The sequence below is a fragment of the Mycothermus thermophilus genome (assembly GCF_041956435.1).
Source record: "Mycothermus thermophilus strain CBS 625.91 unplaced genomic scaffold VTJ04scaffold_2, whole genome shotgun sequence".
In the NCBI taxonomy this organism is placed as follows: domain Eukaryota; kingdom Fungi; phylum Ascomycota; class Sordariomycetes; order Sordariales; family Chaetomiaceae; genus Mycothermus; species Mycothermus thermophilus.
The window spans coordinates 1,975,974-1,991,789 of NW_027191428.1; the positions used below are offsets into that span (position 1 = coordinate 1,975,974).

General features: G+C 54.2%; 7 protein-coding genes across 7 annotated transcripts; 3 read left to right on the plus strand and 4 right to left on the minus strand.

Moving 5' to 3' along the window:
* Positions 1 to 37: 37 nt before the first annotated feature.
* On the minus strand, positions 38 to 2,093 carry VTJ04DRAFT_2864 (uncharacterized protein; the record flags this gene model as incomplete). The annotated part of the gene is made up of 5 exons (XM_069360700.1): positions 38 to 55; positions 106 to 525; positions 1,299 to 1,570; positions 1,673 to 1,962; positions 2,038 to 2,093. 5 exons carry the CDS (start codon positions 2,091 to 2,093, stop codon positions 38 to 40), a joined length of 1,056 nt encoding a protein of 351 aa, XP_069221385.1.
* Positions 2,094 to 3,297: 1,204 nt separating this feature from the next.
* On the plus strand, positions 3,298 to 3,863 carry VTJ04DRAFT_2865 (uncharacterized protein; the record flags this gene model as incomplete). Its single annotated transcript, XM_069360701.1, has 2 exons — positions 3,298 to 3,698; positions 3,803 to 3,863. The coding sequence occupies 2 exons, from the start codon at positions 3,298 to 3,300 to the stop codon at positions 3,861 to 3,863; spliced, it is 462 nt and encodes a 153-aa protein (XP_069221386.1).
* A 277-nt stretch (positions 3,864 to 4,140) lies between these two features.
* On the minus strand, positions 4,141 to 4,452 carry VTJ04DRAFT_2866 (uncharacterized protein; the record flags this gene model as incomplete). Its single annotated transcript, XM_069360702.1, has 1 exon — positions 4,141 to 4,452. One exon carries the CDS (start codon positions 4,450 to 4,452, stop codon positions 4,141 to 4,143), a length of 312 nt encoding a protein of 103 aa, XP_069221387.1.
* Positions 4,453 to 6,030: 1,578 nt separating this feature from the next.
* VTJ04DRAFT_2867 (uncharacterized protein) lies at positions 6,031 to 7,179 on the plus strand (the record flags this gene model as incomplete). The annotated part of the gene is made up of 1 exon (XM_069360703.1): positions 6,031 to 7,179. One exon carries the CDS (start codon positions 6,031 to 6,033, stop codon positions 7,177 to 7,179), a length of 1,149 nt encoding a protein of 382 aa, XP_069221388.1.
* Positions 7,180 to 10,085: 2,906 nt separating this feature from the next.
* Positions 10,086 to 11,107, plus strand: VTJ04DRAFT_2868 (uncharacterized protein; the record flags this gene model as incomplete). The annotated part of the gene is made up of 5 exons (XM_069360704.1): positions 10,086 to 10,112; positions 10,179 to 10,294; positions 10,391 to 10,417; positions 10,485 to 10,615; positions 10,725 to 11,107. The coding sequence occupies 5 exons, from the start codon at positions 10,086 to 10,088 to the stop codon at positions 11,105 to 11,107; spliced, it is 684 nt and encodes a 227-aa protein (XP_069221389.1).
* A 1,147-nt stretch (positions 11,108 to 12,254) lies between these two features.
* Positions 12,255 to 13,482, minus strand: VTJ04DRAFT_2869 (uncharacterized protein; the record flags this gene model as incomplete). The annotated part of the gene is made up of 7 exons (XM_069360705.1): positions 12,255 to 12,290; positions 12,349 to 12,590; positions 12,656 to 12,727; positions 12,788 to 12,819; positions 12,894 to 13,275; positions 13,393 to 13,411; positions 13,480 to 13,482. The coding sequence occupies 7 exons, from the start codon at positions 13,480 to 13,482 to the stop codon at positions 12,255 to 12,257; spliced, it is 786 nt and encodes a 261-aa protein (XP_069221390.1).
* A 795-nt stretch (positions 13,483 to 14,277) lies between these two features.
* On the minus strand, positions 14,278 to 15,603 carry VTJ04DRAFT_2870 (uncharacterized protein; the record flags this gene model as incomplete). Its single annotated transcript, XM_069360707.1, has 2 exons — positions 14,278 to 15,531; positions 15,598 to 15,603. The coding sequence occupies 2 exons, from the start codon at positions 15,601 to 15,603 to the stop codon at positions 14,278 to 14,280; spliced, it is 1,260 nt and encodes a 419-aa protein (XP_069221391.1).
* Positions 15,604 to 15,816: the final 213 nt, after the last annotated feature.

The window sequence follows — 15,816 nt, forward strand, 5'->3', positions numbered from 1 at the left end:
CCAGGGAGCAGTTTCCTTCAGGGCTTCGTAAATATCCTTAGGGGTAACCTGCTCCCTGATCTCGAAGCCGCTAGGCCATTCGTGGGCCAGGTCGGGGTCCTGAACGTCTGAGAGGTCGGCTGGTGGGTCGGGGAAGAAGCGGCTGGCTAGGGCCCGGGCTTTAGCCTCGAAGGCCGTTAAATCAGGGCCCCCGTGGGGGTCCTGGAGGGCAGGAAGCTTCGGGGGGTCCACTGGGGTGAAGCTCTTCAGTCGGGCCCAGCGCTCGAGCTTCCAAAGGAGTTCCTGGTTATCTCGGGCCTCCCGGAGGGTTGCCCTCCATTTGGCTGTTTTAGAAGCTCGAATAGCCCTGGAGAGCGCCTTAGTTGCCCTGTTGAGTTCCGTGCGGGCCTCAGGGGTCGGGACTGCCTTGTAGGCCCTCTCGGCCTCCCTGGCTCGCCGGCGTAGGTCCCGGATCTCTGGGGACCACCATGGAGCCTGGAAGCCGCGGTTCGGCTTCCTCTTGGGCGTGGTTTGTTCCGCGATCGCCTGTAGTTCGGTCACCAGTTGGTTGAACGCCTCCTCTTGGAATATATTGTTGATTCAAGTTGATTTAATTAATACTTGGGATTGGGTTGGGGATTGGGTCTTGACAACGGAGGTGGTATGTTGGTGTTGTCAGTGCTATTTGATGTCTCTGGATCAGGTTGGGCTTTGTTTTTGGGCGAGTCTTGGAAGTGAAGCACAGGGCATCAGGTCCCGTTGAGGATGTTGTTGTTCTCGTCGTTGATGTGCATGTGACACAAGGGCCCAGCCTCGGGTCGCGTACCCGAGGCTGGTGATGGTTTGGGAAGGTGGGTCGGATGTTTGTGTTTCCACGACGGCGGATGTTTGCCGGTTCCATGGATCAGCCTTTTTTCCGATGGACGACACAAAGAAAGAGAAGTTAAAGGCCTTCCAAAAGCAATTGATGTCAAGTCGGGTTAAGCTGGGTCTGGAGGGGTTGCTTTGGGTGGTTTGAGACGATTGTCTGTCTTGTTCGTGAACCATTGAAGGGAGCAAATAATGATGCGTACAGGAAATCTGGTACGCAAACAAACACACCATATGAGTGAATGGTGATTGACTGTGGCATTGTTTTCTCGTAGACTGACTGCAACTTCCCACTGCCTTCTTGGACATGAACAACATGCGCAGTTCCCATCCCATGTCTCGATTTTTTCCCCTCTCATCTCGCAGCAAAGTTCGTCCAGATCCGGCCTTTCCCTTCATACCTCCCTATTAGATGAAGTAAAGCAACGCAGCAGCACCACCATTCACACCTCTGCGACTGCATGACGCTTGGCTGCTTGGTCCTCGGCCAGCATCCGTGAGAACGAGTAAAGAGCCAGTTTCCACAGGACAATCAACACCAGCGCCTGCACCCAGACATTGGGCAAGGACTCTCGCCGGTTCAGCAGAGGCCGGGACTTCAAATTGGGGAGCTGAGGCTCAACATCCTGAGGGCCGTACCCAACCAGGCGGTACAGTTTGCCCAGGCCGGTTTGAAGAGTACTGAAGACCCCGGTGGTGCTCCAACCAGCTTGTGCGGTTCCTATTCCATGGTGTTAGTAGCTGTTGTGACTTTGGTTGCCCCTTTCGTTTGGTGCGGCCTGGCGGCGTTGTTAAGGTATTGTAAAATGGTTTTTAAACTCACCATGGTCGTTCGCCTGGACACCAAGCTTCGTCGCCGGCGCCGGCTTGGTCCAACAGGTTGTCTTGGTCACCACCATGCGGTAGCCGTCCCAATATCTGATCTTGATTACAAGGCCCCGATCATAGGCCAGACATGTGCAGGTCTTGTCCTCGGAAATGGTACGGTTGGTGATGTAGACAGGGTACGTCTTGAAGACATCGGCAGGGATTTCGGTGACGTCGGGGTGGTTGACAACTGAGGTGAATTCGTGATAAGGGAGGTTGGCGACCCTGACCACTTGGGCAGTTGGGCTGGAGGGCGGGTTGGAAAGGTGTGTTAGTGGGCAAAGAAGAGTAATACCTTGAAAGAAGAGTATTGAGACGCACAAGCAGGATGCTTCGATGCTGGCCTTGAGCTTTGGGAACTTGTACGTCTCCCACATCGTGGTAACTCACAGGCTCATAAAGGAGAGGCTCCCGAAATACACGAGACGCCAGAAATAATACATCTTCGCAGGTACTGGACACAAGGTCGTAGAGAGAGGTTTGCTGCCAGAATACTGTGACCTCAGGAAGGCAACAAATTCAAAGTCAAGACCAGCTGGAATAAAAGTGGATGAGGCATACGTCAACCCTTGTCAATGGAAGTCCTGTGGATTGTAATCTCAAGAACCCTGTGGCAGAATTCGTGGTTCTGTGGGGGAGGTGGTTGTTGTCTGGTCACGAGGAACGACAGGCCCAACCGATAACGCATCGTTCGATGTCGGAGTTTGCAGTGGAAGAACATGAACGGAAGGAACGAGCTCCGGGAGAGAACTTTTCCACGGGATCACGGGATCACGTGGCGGAAGAAAGGTGGTCGGTCCCTGAGTTGGTCTCGTCAGAGAGGGGAGCCAATGCACAAGAGAAAGCTTGCTTGGTGTATCTCCTCGTCGATACTGACTCTCTTAGATGGTCCGTGATAGTGCTGAAGAAGCACAAACTGCTGTGGTGTGGTGTGATTCAATCTGGGGGTTTGTTTACTTTTCTCCTGAACTGGCCAGGGGATCGACCCGCAGTGCCGAAGTTTCTCCGGCAGAAGGTCGAGGAGAGTCTTTGGGATTTTCGACTTCGGCTATCATTCTTGAATGTTGAAATGATCAGAATATCGTCCTTGAAACTCACAAACGTAGATCCAGGCTCTCAAATCACAGAGGCATCCCATATCGAGGACTCGTCCCTAAGGCCGGGTCCGAGACACATCCGTACCCGTCTCCCTTCAGATACATCGTCCCTTCCGTGTAGACTACCACTGCGCCTTCGAAAACTCACCATGTATCAGGCAACAATCATCTCAGGCCCGAGCGAGCTTGCCAGGCTTGGACATCAAGCCCCATGGAAGATTCGTCCATGTTCGGTTTGATTCGACTCAGGTACGTTGAAGCAGTCACGACGGCATTTCAGGAAAGAACGCGATCCCATCGGTGAGGTAGCGGTCTGGTCTTTTTCGCTCTATAAAGCCTTGAGTCCCCAAACCCAAACCCACACGCTTCTTAATTGCCAACCATCCACACAACAAACTCCCAAGCTCTCTGCCTCAAATCCCTTCTTCGTCTGACTCCTGAACTCTTGTCAGCTCTGTCAATTCACTAAGAAAACACCGCCAACATGGTCTCCATCACCACTCTCCTTACCACCCTCGCTACCCTGGCCACCACCATGGCCGCAGGCCCGGCCCCGCGCAACACCCTCATTCACAACATCCGCGATGATTGCCCAGTCCGCTACCAGGTCAACAAGCAGTGGTATGAGTGCACAGAGTCATTGACCCAGGAGTGCACTTTCTGCTGCCCTGACTGGTACAACCTGGTCACAATTTTCCCCGGCTTCTGCGATGCCATCCAGACGGGCTACGGAGAAGCAAGCGACGTTGGCTGCGGCGGTCGTCAAGCCTACCACTGCCATCAGTACCACACTGACACCGAGGATGGTGGTGAGGAAGAGGAGGGTGAGGAGGGTGAAGAGGGTGAGGAGGGAGAGGATGGAGAGGAGGGTGGGGGCGATAACATGTGAGACAAGGAAGGTCATGAAAGCATCGACGTCAGCAGAGGGTGAGTTCGCTTCTTGTTTATCTGTCCTTGGAGTGCTTACTGACAATATGTGTTGCTTGTAGACTGGCTCCTCCCGATTCAACAACGGAAACCAACAAGGAGCGCGACATGGCATCATATTAGGGAGAGGACATGGGGAAGGCAAAAGAGGGGGGATATCATAAGAACAGCTTCATTTATTGCTCTCTTGAGCTTCTTTGTGCGGCTGCCTATTCCAAAGGCATGCCAGGTTTAAAGTCATGGACCATGTTATCTTAAGATGCTAGCCATGAGACTATCAAAGACGATCCATCAATGCAAGACTATTTCAAGTCAAAATCCACTCTTGGACTCCGCAGGCGTGCTCCAACGGCCAAGCATCCATAAACATCCCCCTCTCCCACTTCCTCCATTCCCATTCTTACACAATAGGGCTGCCCTCCTTGCAACGAGCCCTCGAAGTCCCGCAGTCGTTGGCGACGCCGTAATCGCAGCAGCCGCCCTGGGGGTTGCACTCGTAGGCGTGATTCTTGTTGCGCTTGGTTTTGATGGCATAAGTGCCAGCGCCGACGACGCAGTTGCCGCAGTAGACGCCCTGCTTGAGGCCCTTGACGCACTGGCATCCGTTGGCGGAGCAGGCGCGCGAGAAGAGGGCGTGGCCCGGGTCGTTGGCCGGGGTGGCGGCGCCCGTGAGAGCGAGGGAGACGAAGAAGAGGATGGACGAGACGCGCATTTTGCTTGTTGTCGGGAGGGTGTTGCCCCGTTGGTTGGTGTCTTATGAGATGAAGTTGGGTTTGATGAAGATGTTGCAATACGTTTGGGGTATGACAACAGATCAGAGCTGGGCTGGTTCACCAGCTATTATTATCACAGGGGACCACATCGAGCTTTTATAATTCCCCAGTCAACACTTCTCGAGAATCCGATCCTACGTAGTCCCCATCCTCCCGCTCTCGCTTCTACACCGCTGGTGCATGCTTTGACACTGTCAAATGAAGTTAGTGTGGCAAAGACGGCATAATATTCAACCCGTCTCTCACCACTGTTTGCGGAATTCCCTTGGCCGAGTGCAACGTTAACCTTGGAATTGGGGGAATTTTTGCGTTGTTTTCGTTGACGTTGACGAAGCGTTAGCACTGGGGATTCATGTCATTGTGGGGCCCTTTTGCCGGCGATGGCAGGTGACAGTAGACGCTAAATATCGGGGGTTAGGGATCGGCGTGTTGTTGATCCGTAGGGTGTAGCTTGGAGGGGATTTTGTAACGAAGACTGCTGGGGTTGTTTTTCTGTCATTAGATATTGGGGTGGTTTGGTGTTTCATAATGGAGGAGAGAGGGAGGGTTGCAAAGGAAACCCTCCAGAGTTATGAACATGGGAAAACTCATGAAACTTGCCCTCTTCGATGCGTTGATGATATGAGGAGTAAACAAGCGTCTGGAAATTGAAATCTACGCATTTTATTCTCATTCAAAAGAGTTTTTACGCTTGGTCAATATGCTCACGTCGAGATTTGCTGTTTGTGAAGGGATAAGCAGGGCGGACGTATAAGATTGGGATTGGAAGTGAAGAAGTTCAACGATTCCTTCTCGAGACAATGTAAAAAGTATGAAAAAGACAAGCACATTGTTGCTTGACTTCCTTTAAGACGCTCTTGCTTACATTCAACCATACATGTGCGTCCTGTGAGTTGAAGATGGCGAAGTCTCACGAGGTTTAGTCAGGGGTCAGGATCTGACCACCGCCTCCACACGTCCTACGTCACCAGGCGGCATATCCAAAACATCCAAGCCAATCACTTTCTGAGGCGATCATCAACCCGTAGATCTCGATAACTCACAGCGGCAACGCACGTCTCAGGTGTTGTGTCTCGATGTCTGCGACTTAAGCCCTACGGTAGCTGCATAGCCGACGCCAACCTAGCTTCCAGCCAATCCCACCCGCCAGCCTTGAGGGTCAAGCGGCCACTAGCATGGTGCCACACAAACTTGGGCGTCAACGTACCTGTCGACAAAAACTCAAACCCTGACTGCGCTGTTCCAATCCGAATGCTGCTAGTTGGCTGGGCATGCATATTATGTGGCCCACCTTGTTGGGCCTTGAGGAAAAGATCACAAGATGTCTTTAAACGCCTCACTTGAACCGCCCACTTTTTCATTTCATGTTCGACGTTTCTCAACTTGACTTCTTCATCTCATGTCTATGGTCTCACTCCTATCTGTTCAGACTACATGAATCCGTCAACCCTGTTGTATTAGACTACAGGTCCTCTCATAAGAAGTTCATGCATACCTGATTTTTGAGACTATTTACAATGGGCAACGATCTATCCAAGCCACGTGTGGCTGCGCCAGACACTGCGGGGTGCGACCCTCACAACATCGAAACAACCGATCATGTATCACAACGCCAACCAGAGCCGATTCCAACATGGACTCCACCAGCGACACAAACACCACTTACACCACCTCCATCTGCCGGCCTCAAACGGCCCGGAACCCCTGAACACACTCTCAACCACCCTCAGCGGATATTAACCCCGCCAACATCCACCAACCCACCTACACCATCCCTCTCACCAACGCTGCTCGGCACGCCAGCGTCCCACCTCTCCTCCTTCCAAACCCTCTGTGCCGACTTGGACTTTTGCTCGCCAACAACAACAACAACAACAACCGATACCCCGTGCTCTCACTGCTACCGCCCCATCCCGTCGCCTCAACAACGGCCACTGCCCCACCAGCAAGAATCATCACCCCAGCCAACGGCCCTGCGATGTGGACACATCCTTTGCCGGCAGTGTCTGCGCGCCGTGCTGCTCCTCTCGCTCTCGACGGACCCGTTTGTACCGGCGACATGTCCTGCTTGTAGGGGGGCAGCGGCAGCGGCAGCGTTGGAGGATGGCATGGATTATTCCGCGGGCAAGGATGCTCACGACGACACCACTACCACCACCGAGGAAACAGGATCCCAGCAAAAGAAGTCAGAATCCCAACCAACCTCCTCCTCCCTCTCCTCCATTCCCCTCGCCGTCCTCGGCCAAGCCGCCACCTCGCCCGAGTTCCTCGCCTACCAGCTCAAGCTGCGCGAGCACCACACCCCGCCCGAGAAGCGCCTATACTGCCACGACAGGGAGCGGTGCGGCATGTTCCTGGGCGGACTCGCAAAACCGTGGATCCGCGCGCGGGTGAGCGTGTGTCCGCTGTGCGGGGCGCGGACTTGTAAGGTTTGCGGCGGCAAGGCGCATCAGGCGGGGATCAGGAGGAAGGATGGTGGGAAAGAGGGAGAGGGAGATGTTGGTGGCTGTGAAAGGGATGGGAAGGAAAAGACGAAAGGTGGTGAGAGGAAGGTTGTTTCGCCTGCTGTGAGGAGACGGAGGAAGATGGCGTGGAGGAGGGGACGCGGGGAGATGGAGAGGAGGGAGCAGATGTGTCCGGGGAGGGTATGTCAGGGGGTGGCATGAAAGACCTAGAGGCGACTCGGTGTTAGACGTTGGGGTTCCTTTAATGGGTATATGATGATGAACTGTTCAAATTATGAACAAGTGTGTCAGAGTGATTTCCCATCGGCGTTTTGTGTCAGAATAGCTGTGCTGTAGCGGTAGTAATAATCATTCGCCGTTGTGCCATTCCATCTCAGTGAGCGCGGACCTATCTATCTTTTTTATTCATTAGAGGAAAATCGTGCCTCAAGCCCCAAGAGAAAGCTTGTCAAACCATTCTTGAACCCGACTAGCTCTGAGGAAGGAAAAGACGGGGAAGGATTTAAAGAATCGCAGAGTTTCCTGGTGAACAAAGAACTGAGAACGACAGAGAGGAGAGAAGGGCCCTCGAAATACACGAGCCGCTCCAGTCGAGGAAAGGGAGCTCTGATGGACCACTTGGGAAGCCTCATAAAGCCTCTCGCGATACATTGATGTTAAGCCATCTCTCCAGCCACCATCACACCAACAGAAGCTTCCGGGACCTAGAACTAACGTGTGACAGAAAAGGCAAATCCGTTGGTGCTGCCATCGTCCGTGCACTTTTACAGCGCCTCTGCCGTGCCACATAACGCTAGTGGTGCGAAAAAGAAGCATTTTAAGGAGACATCAGGAGAAGGGGCTGGAAAGGAGTGGCTGAGAGTGGTCCCATTCAGCAACCGTCTGGCGATTCTCGAGCAAACTGAGTCCGCATCTTACGAGTTGCTGTGCTGTACTCTGCAACAAGGCTCTGAAGCCCTGATAGCTTGGTCTGCGCCCAGCTGGGCTCACCTCGGTGAGGGTCTGCCACTCGTGGTCAAGGCTTTGGCCAACCTAGAAGCCCGGTGGCCACATTCATCGACATACCTGTTCGCACAGCCTCGAGCCGTGTGTTATTTAGGCATCCTCTTGCCATACTGCCATATTAGCCGATCGAGATGTATCTGTGACGGCTTCCAATCCCAATCATTCGGCCATTCGATCCAGGACATGAGCCTTGCGCATTCACTTAATTAATCACTATTCACACTAGTAATAATCAACGTCAATCTATTAATACCGGGAATTTTGCAACCCTTCACTGATCGAAGTACTTGAACGGCCAGGATCAAAATGTGTCAAGAATTGGAATCAATAGAAGCCTTCTTGAGGGTGGCAAAGGACGGGGCAGCTGAGCTTCAGTCTTTCCAGAGATACAACGTCGATGGAGGCTTCCTGAGCCAGGTCGATACCTAACATTAACCATGGATGAATGAGAGTAATGCACAGAATTATCCCTAACCAAAATCAATGGATAATAGGTCTAGTTCTTTGCGCTTCTGGCAAATTGGTTTTATCAACTGTACAAGACAAGCGTGCCGGCCAGGCTCCTAAAGTCGGTTTCTTCCATGTTTCGCACAAGGCACCCAGAGACCACCAACGTTCTGGAGAACTCGGCAGAAACTAAAGTCCTTCTCGAGGAGCTGAGGGCAAATGCCACAGACGAAGAAACCCAAAGGACACAGAGCCGGGCTGCCAGCGACCCTCCCATCGACCAGCTGCTGGCATGGACCACGACTGTCCTCCCCGAAACAATGCAGCGTGTTGCTGCCGACATCAACACCCTCGCCGAGACAGTTGGGGCTAAGATAGACATCTTATCGGCAGCTCCGAGAACATATTATCAAAGGCCTTTGATCGGGTGGCCGCCTCAGCAGAGGTTGTGATCCGACAGCTCTCCAACGTCGACGTGGCCGCCAACTCGCTGCTCGACCGGTTCGAGCTGATGTCGGGTGGTCTGAAGGAGGTTCAAACCGCGATCGAGGAGGGCCTGAACACGCAGAAAAACATCGCCGGACATGCCAAAGATACAGCGGGCCGGATGTGTTCGCCAGACACGTCTACGATTTTATTAATATGCACATCGGCGAGACAGAGGCCGCCGAGCCTGAATCATCCGAGACCAATGTCGTCTTTCACCTCCTCACCCCAGCTTAGGGAGAGATTGGGATAAAGGAGGCATTGCACTTCCCGGAGAACTTGCGCCCGCTTGTTATCGTGGGGACAACCTTCAATGGGGAGCCGCTTGTTCGTCTCAACCTGTCTCTAGCGCCCAAATGGATGCTTCATGATATCACCAATACAAACCGGTTCCACAAGGAGGGCAACAAGGCTGAATTAGTGACAACGGGGGTGGTGTGGTTGGAGGCACTTCCATTGGTAGTTTCCTGTTGATGACGGCAGCACTCGCCGTATGACCGATGACTGGAGGACTTGGATTTGTGGCCACTGTAGGACAACAATTGGCATAAGTGGCCGACCTCTTGAATGAAAGGAGACCAGGTCTGCTGGGCTGAACACAGGATGGGCAGAAAGTGCTATACCGTCTTTATCTTCACCATGGTGAGTCCACATTGACCTGAATCTCTAATGTTGATAGTCATCCCGTCACTCTCACGGTCATTCTCTTTGCGACCTGGCTTTCACATGCCAGAGTCCCCACTGCCAGTTGGACCCCTGCATGGATGTGTGGGGAACCCCAGCTTGCCGAGCACAGCGCCAAGCCACCACCAGTGTCCCGGGCAGAAGGTGCAGAGAGCGCCAGGGCGTTGCTCAAGCCGAGCCGAGCCAATGCCGCTGATTCCCCGCGGTTTGCACATGCCAGAGCCGAGCTTGATGTGGATTCCGTTTTCCCCAGACTCCGACGGGACTTCCGGTTTGCAGACTTGACATCCTCAACTTTTTGTAACTATAGTAGACACTGCTTCCGTACGCCGCTGTCCCTCCCTCTCCCCAATCCGTCCCGCCCATGAGGTAGATCAATAGAGTCACCCGTCCTCTTTCACCGGCCTCGACGCGATCCCGAGTCCGACGCGCTGCCCTTTTCCTTCTGCCGCTCGAACGCTCGATCCGCGATTTGCCGAGGCACCATGTCGACCGCTCTCGAGTCCTTGAAGGTGTGCTTTTCATGTTGAGGAAGACAACAAAACACAGTGACAATCTCCTGACCGTCGCGCTCACAGGCCGCCGCTGAGCGCATCATTCTCGATCCACGATACCATGACATCCTCACCATCGTCAAGGGCGCGCGCAATGGCGCCGTCTATGGCACCAAAGTGCGCTTTCCGCATGCTCTTGTGTATGGAACACCCAACTCCTCAGAATCTCTGTCGCGTTGATATGACGGACTTTACGGCGTGAATTCGAGCTAACAACGCCATGCTTTGTCCAACAGAATGATCCTCCTCTTTCGCTCGGGAACGTGAGTCCATCCATCCAGTCCTGCGCTTCCATGCTCTCCTCGCTCACACATCCGCCCCTATCTACAGACTCCGCGAAAAGGCCCGCGCCATCTTCCGCGCAACAAAAACACACGCCCGTAACCTCGCCAAGTTCGCCGCGATATACAAAACCACCTGCCTGATCCTGAAGCACTTTGGCCCCAACTCGGGCAAGGAAGGCAAGCCTCCACCACCACCACCACCCCCAACCACCAGGAACCACCCTTCCACAACCATCCCCCCAAATCAAAACCCAACCCAACTAACATCCCTCCCTCTTCTCCCCAGGTCCCTACGACAGCTTCCTCGCCGGCCTCCTCGGCGGCTACCTCGTCTTCGGCCAGCGCTCGCCGCGCACCGGCAAGATCTCGAGCGTCAGCCAGCAGATCGTCATCTACGTGTTTGCGCGCGTGGTGCTGGCCCTGGCCAAGCTGGCCGTGCAACCCGGCAACGCAGCCAGCCTGCCCGTCCTCTCGCGCCCGGGAACCAGTGACAAGGTGCGGCACTACGCCTGGCCCGTCTTCGCCAGCCTCTCGTGGGCCGCCGTCATGCACCTGTTCCGGTGGCACCCGGCCGAGCTGCAGTCCAGCTTAAGGAGCAGCATGACGTATATTTATGCTGATTCGAATGAGTGGGATGGGGTGAGGAATTTCATTTGGCATAATAAGTGAGGAGGGGGATGTCGTCGTCGTCCGAGTCAAGGGGGCGAGGTTGGTGAGGAGGGTTGACTTGTAAAGCTGGCATGTTCCAGGTTTGTTGGGTACCTATGGAGGTTCATGAAGGAACGGGATGAGGGAAGCATATTTTACATGCGGAGCATGTTTGATACCGGCGTTTTGGTGGTTGTTGGGCTAGATCTCTGGCATATATCAGGTTCAGGCTCGGGGTGGGATTCTTTTTTTTCCTTTTCTTTTGCTTCAGCCTTCAGCGCGATGGTTTGGTGGAGGTCTTGGATATGGAAGTTTATGTATATATGTGCATGGATCTGTACATAATACGATGGCCATGGATGATGGGTGGATGGATGAATGACTGTGGATTGATGGCATCATACATAGAAAGAGGACCTTGCACGCTAAGCGTTTTGACCCAAGTCAAGAAGCGAGACTGATAGTTATTTGGATCAATGTCGTTTCTGTCTGCTACACAGTAGATTATGTTGGTTTGATGAACTGGAGAGGTATTGCCCGAGTTTGCTAACCTGGTAATGCGAAGGCTGAATTGCATTCAGGTTGCCAGGGAAGATACCTATCGAGATACCAGGCACCTTCAACAGGCCATCAATCATGATTCCAGGATCGGAAAAAATGTACTGAGGAGGATGCGCATGCCTTGTATTCCTTGAACTTCAAAGATGTATCTACTTTCAGGAGTCAGCGGACTCCCGACACTATGGAATAGCAACCTGATGAGCCTTGGCCTGGTAACCCCTGAGACAGGAACTCGCTTCCATTACAGTTCACACCACGAAGTTTTCTGAGTTTCAACGATAACGCTAAAGTTGAAGGTGGAAAAGCTGAAGGTGGAAGAGTACATGACGGTACTTATGTGGGTGTCAAGAATCAACAGTTGTTGAAGTCCATCGGCCTGGTCGATGACTTCCTCTAGCTCACGGAAATAGATATGTGAAAGCGCAGTGTCACATAATCCACACAATACCGCAACTCTAGAAGTATTACCTCTAAATTGCATTTTATTTACGAGATCTCAGAGACAACAAGCAAGCCATCTCCAACACCAGACGCCGTTCCCATGCCGACTTGTTTGCGAGCCGCCAACCCACCGCCCAGACACGACACACAGCCCATTCGTCCCCCTTCACACCAAAAGCACAGCGTTGATGCAGCCATCGTTCTATCAGGCATGTCAGCTGGAATATTCATCATTTACTCAGTGAAGATGGCCAACTCACCTCCGGGTTGTTCGTAATCTGGGCATACCGACCCCAGGCAATCTTGCCCGAGGCCGTGACGATGCCCAAGTCGGAGACGTTGACCTCGATGATGGTACCCTTGGTGAGGACGCCCAGCTGCGTGTACAGCGGGTTGCTGGGGTTCTTCTTGACGCTGAGGATGGGAAGTTGGACGGTGACGTTCAGGGTCGGGTGCGTGACGTTGGCCTTCTTGTAGCGAAGACCCATGGGCCGGATGAAGCCTGGTCGAATGTCAGCAGGTGGTGGCCACGATAATCAAAAGAATAGAGGAGGGTTTAGAACGTACGTTCGTACTTGACAGGTCTCCTGGTGAAGTCGGGGCCGACAAATGTAGGCTTGGTGACAATGCGTTTCCATCCTGGGAAATAACGATGTCAGTAGCTGCCCGAAATATCAGGGCCGAACCGGGAAAACATACCCTTCTTCTGCATCTTCTTTCCCGTCTTGACACTATCCAGGCGTCAGCACACATCGTCCATCCCTTCCCCACCATCCTCACCTCCACAGCCGGGGGCATCACATACACCTTGAACAACTCCTCCTCACTGATACCCCGAACCTTGGGAATCGGGACCGAAAACCGGGCCGCCTTCTCGGCACGCTTGCTCTTGATCTGCGAGCTGAGCGCCTTGGCGGACGTCGGGTTGGCGCGGTCAAGCAGGTAGGCGGGGACGGCTTCCGAGGGCTCCTTCTCGGCGGGCTTGCCCTTGACGTTGCGTTCCTCGTGTTGCTTGATCTGCTTGCGCATCTGGATCTTTTGCGCGTGCCGCTGCTTGGCGTACAGCTTGGCCCGCAGGCCGCGCAGGTTCTGCGCATTCTCGCTCTGCTTGTGGCCCTCGCGCGCCGCCTTCTTGCGCGCGCGCTCCTCGTGGTCGAGGCGCCGGCCGTGGAGCTTGCGGTGCCGTTCTGTTTTGCGGGAGGATGGTTAGATTGCTGGAAGCTGGGAAGACACCATCACGGTAGAGAGTGCTGCATGGAATGAAGAAGGGGACTCGATGGTCGGGGTTCGGGCTGGGGCCGTACCGATATACTCGTTCTGAGGCTGTTGTTTTGGAAACAAGTGATTAGCGAGGGCTCAATCCGTGGCACAGAGGAGCTGATTATACTAACCATGATGGGCGATGGTGATCAAATATCTGTTGGAATGGGTAGGATGGGCCCGTTGAGGATTCAAGCGGGCAGGGTGGGCGACGATCTTCAGGATCGAGGCCGCTGTTGACTTGGAGTTGAGGTTCACTTCTTGATAAAAAATCAAACAGCTTATCGGCGGCTGGCAGTCGGCTGGTGGGGCATGGTAGGGGGGCTCTCATTGGTGGATCCTGGGGAGTGTCCCCACATTCCCTCGCAAGCCAGATGCATGGGCTCCTTCTCCTCGACCTCGACCCCAAAAAGAAATCTCGTCAAATGACATGTGCACTTGAGGTCACATGTGGGGAGGGACACGGAAGCTGCCGAAGATAAGTGACATCATGTCTTGACTTCCGACGGCACGATGTTGTTTCCGGGGTTGTAGTACAATGTGTACGCGGAGGAGGGATGTTTTCAGGAAAACAGGGAACCATGGCATGAGAAAACTAGCACAGAATGATGAAAATAAGTCAACTATCTCCATGCATGCTCACTCTCTATGTGTTGTGTGTGTGTGTGTGCGTGTGTACAGGCACATCCGAGTGTCTCAATGCTTGAAAACAGCAAACCGTCACTGTCAGGCAATGCTACCTCCGTCCGTGACTCCATCTCTACCAATTCCCTGGCCAACGCCTTAAACACCCATTATGCTCCGAGAACCCGTGTTGATGACCCGACCTTCTTGCAAATGCACCATACCACCCGCCTGTCCATGTCATGGGGTATCCTGCCAACCTGTTGCGGATGCTCACTAATATTATCCCATCATCGTCCTCCCCATCAACGGCCTGATTTCGCCTTGGCAGCCTCAAGCAACCTCCGCTTTCGCTCCTCCTTCTCCTGCTTGAGCCGCTTCTCAAGAAGCTCCTGCTCCAAATCCTCGCGACGGGCTAGCCTCTCGGCCCTCGCCTCTTCGTCCTCAATGTCCGAAATGCCAGCTTCCATGTCCGAGTCGTCCTCGTCCGAGTAGTACTCGTACCGACGGCGCCCGATGCCATAGCCGGGATCTTCTTCCTCCTCCTCCTCATCATCCACAATGAAATCGTCCAGATCGTCATCCTCCTCTTCATACTTCCGGCGCGGGCGTGACAACGGACCGCCGTATTTCGGCGGCCGCTCACGAGCGCGTTCATCAGCTCCGGGTTTGCTGGGAGCGCCGGGCTTCGAGGCCGAAGGCGGCGGAGCGCGCGGCCGGGCGGTACCAGTGTACCCGGTCGTGGCCATGGCTGCTTTCTTGAACTTCTTCTGTTCCGCGGGAGGGCTGGCGCCTTTCTTCGTGGTTGATGAGGCTGATGTGGCGCCGGGGCGAGCAGTCGCTGGTTTTGCTGCGTCCTTGGATTTCGTCGCATCCCGCAACGAAGATGAAGTCCCACCAGCACGCGCCGCCATGGCGTTTTTCTTGGCCTCCAATTTGGCCTTCTTTGCCTCCTCCAGAGCCTGCTCCTTGCGCTCCTTCGCCGTCAAGGGCTTCCCGACCGTCTTGTGCTGAATCTTCACCAGCGCTTCTCGTTGCTCCGAGTTCGCTTTGGCGCGAGCCATGATCTCTGCGAACGAGCGTTTCTTGGGCGGGCCGGACGACTCTGTGGCCTGCCGCGGGGGATTTGGCTTTGCTAGTGAAGTCTTGTCACTGCTGGTTGCTGTCGTGCCGGTGGGGCGAGTCTTGGCGGGAGTCGAGCTCGGCTTCTCATCGGGTTTCTTCTTATCGAGCGCCGGCTTGGGCTCGATAGGCTTCTTGTCGTGGGCGGCAGACTGCACGGATGATGACGGTTTGGTGGGGTTTGCCGAGGGCCGATCCGCGGGCTTATCCAAGGGTCGGGACGCCGGCTTTGGCGGATTCCCATTGCTGGTAGGATTTCCATTGGTGGTAGGCGACGGTTTCCTTACCCCATCGCCAGGCCGGGCAGCTTTGCTCGCTGCAGGTCGCAGATCATCCTCAGCCTTCCGCTTTCCTAATGCTGGAGTCGGTCGAGGAGCAGGTGTTGATGATGATGGAGTGGGCTTCTCGCCCGTAATAGACGCGAGGAGGTCGAGGATCTAAACACGTCATCAGTCATCGAATCCGACGCGTGTATCGAACGCCAGAGGGGGCTCCATCCTTACCGCCATGGTATCTGTGATGGCGCGCGGTCGGTGGTGTTGTCGGTTCCGCGTGTGGCGTAAAACCTCCCCGGCCTCACACCCGGGCTTGCTGCCAAGTCATCGAGAATCTCCGCTGGCAATGTTTGCGTTCGCTGCCGGATTCTAATATTAGCTTCTTGGCCGGAAACGATCGCACGCTGAAAACGCTGAAGAGCGCGAAAAATCCGGGAAAATCGCTGA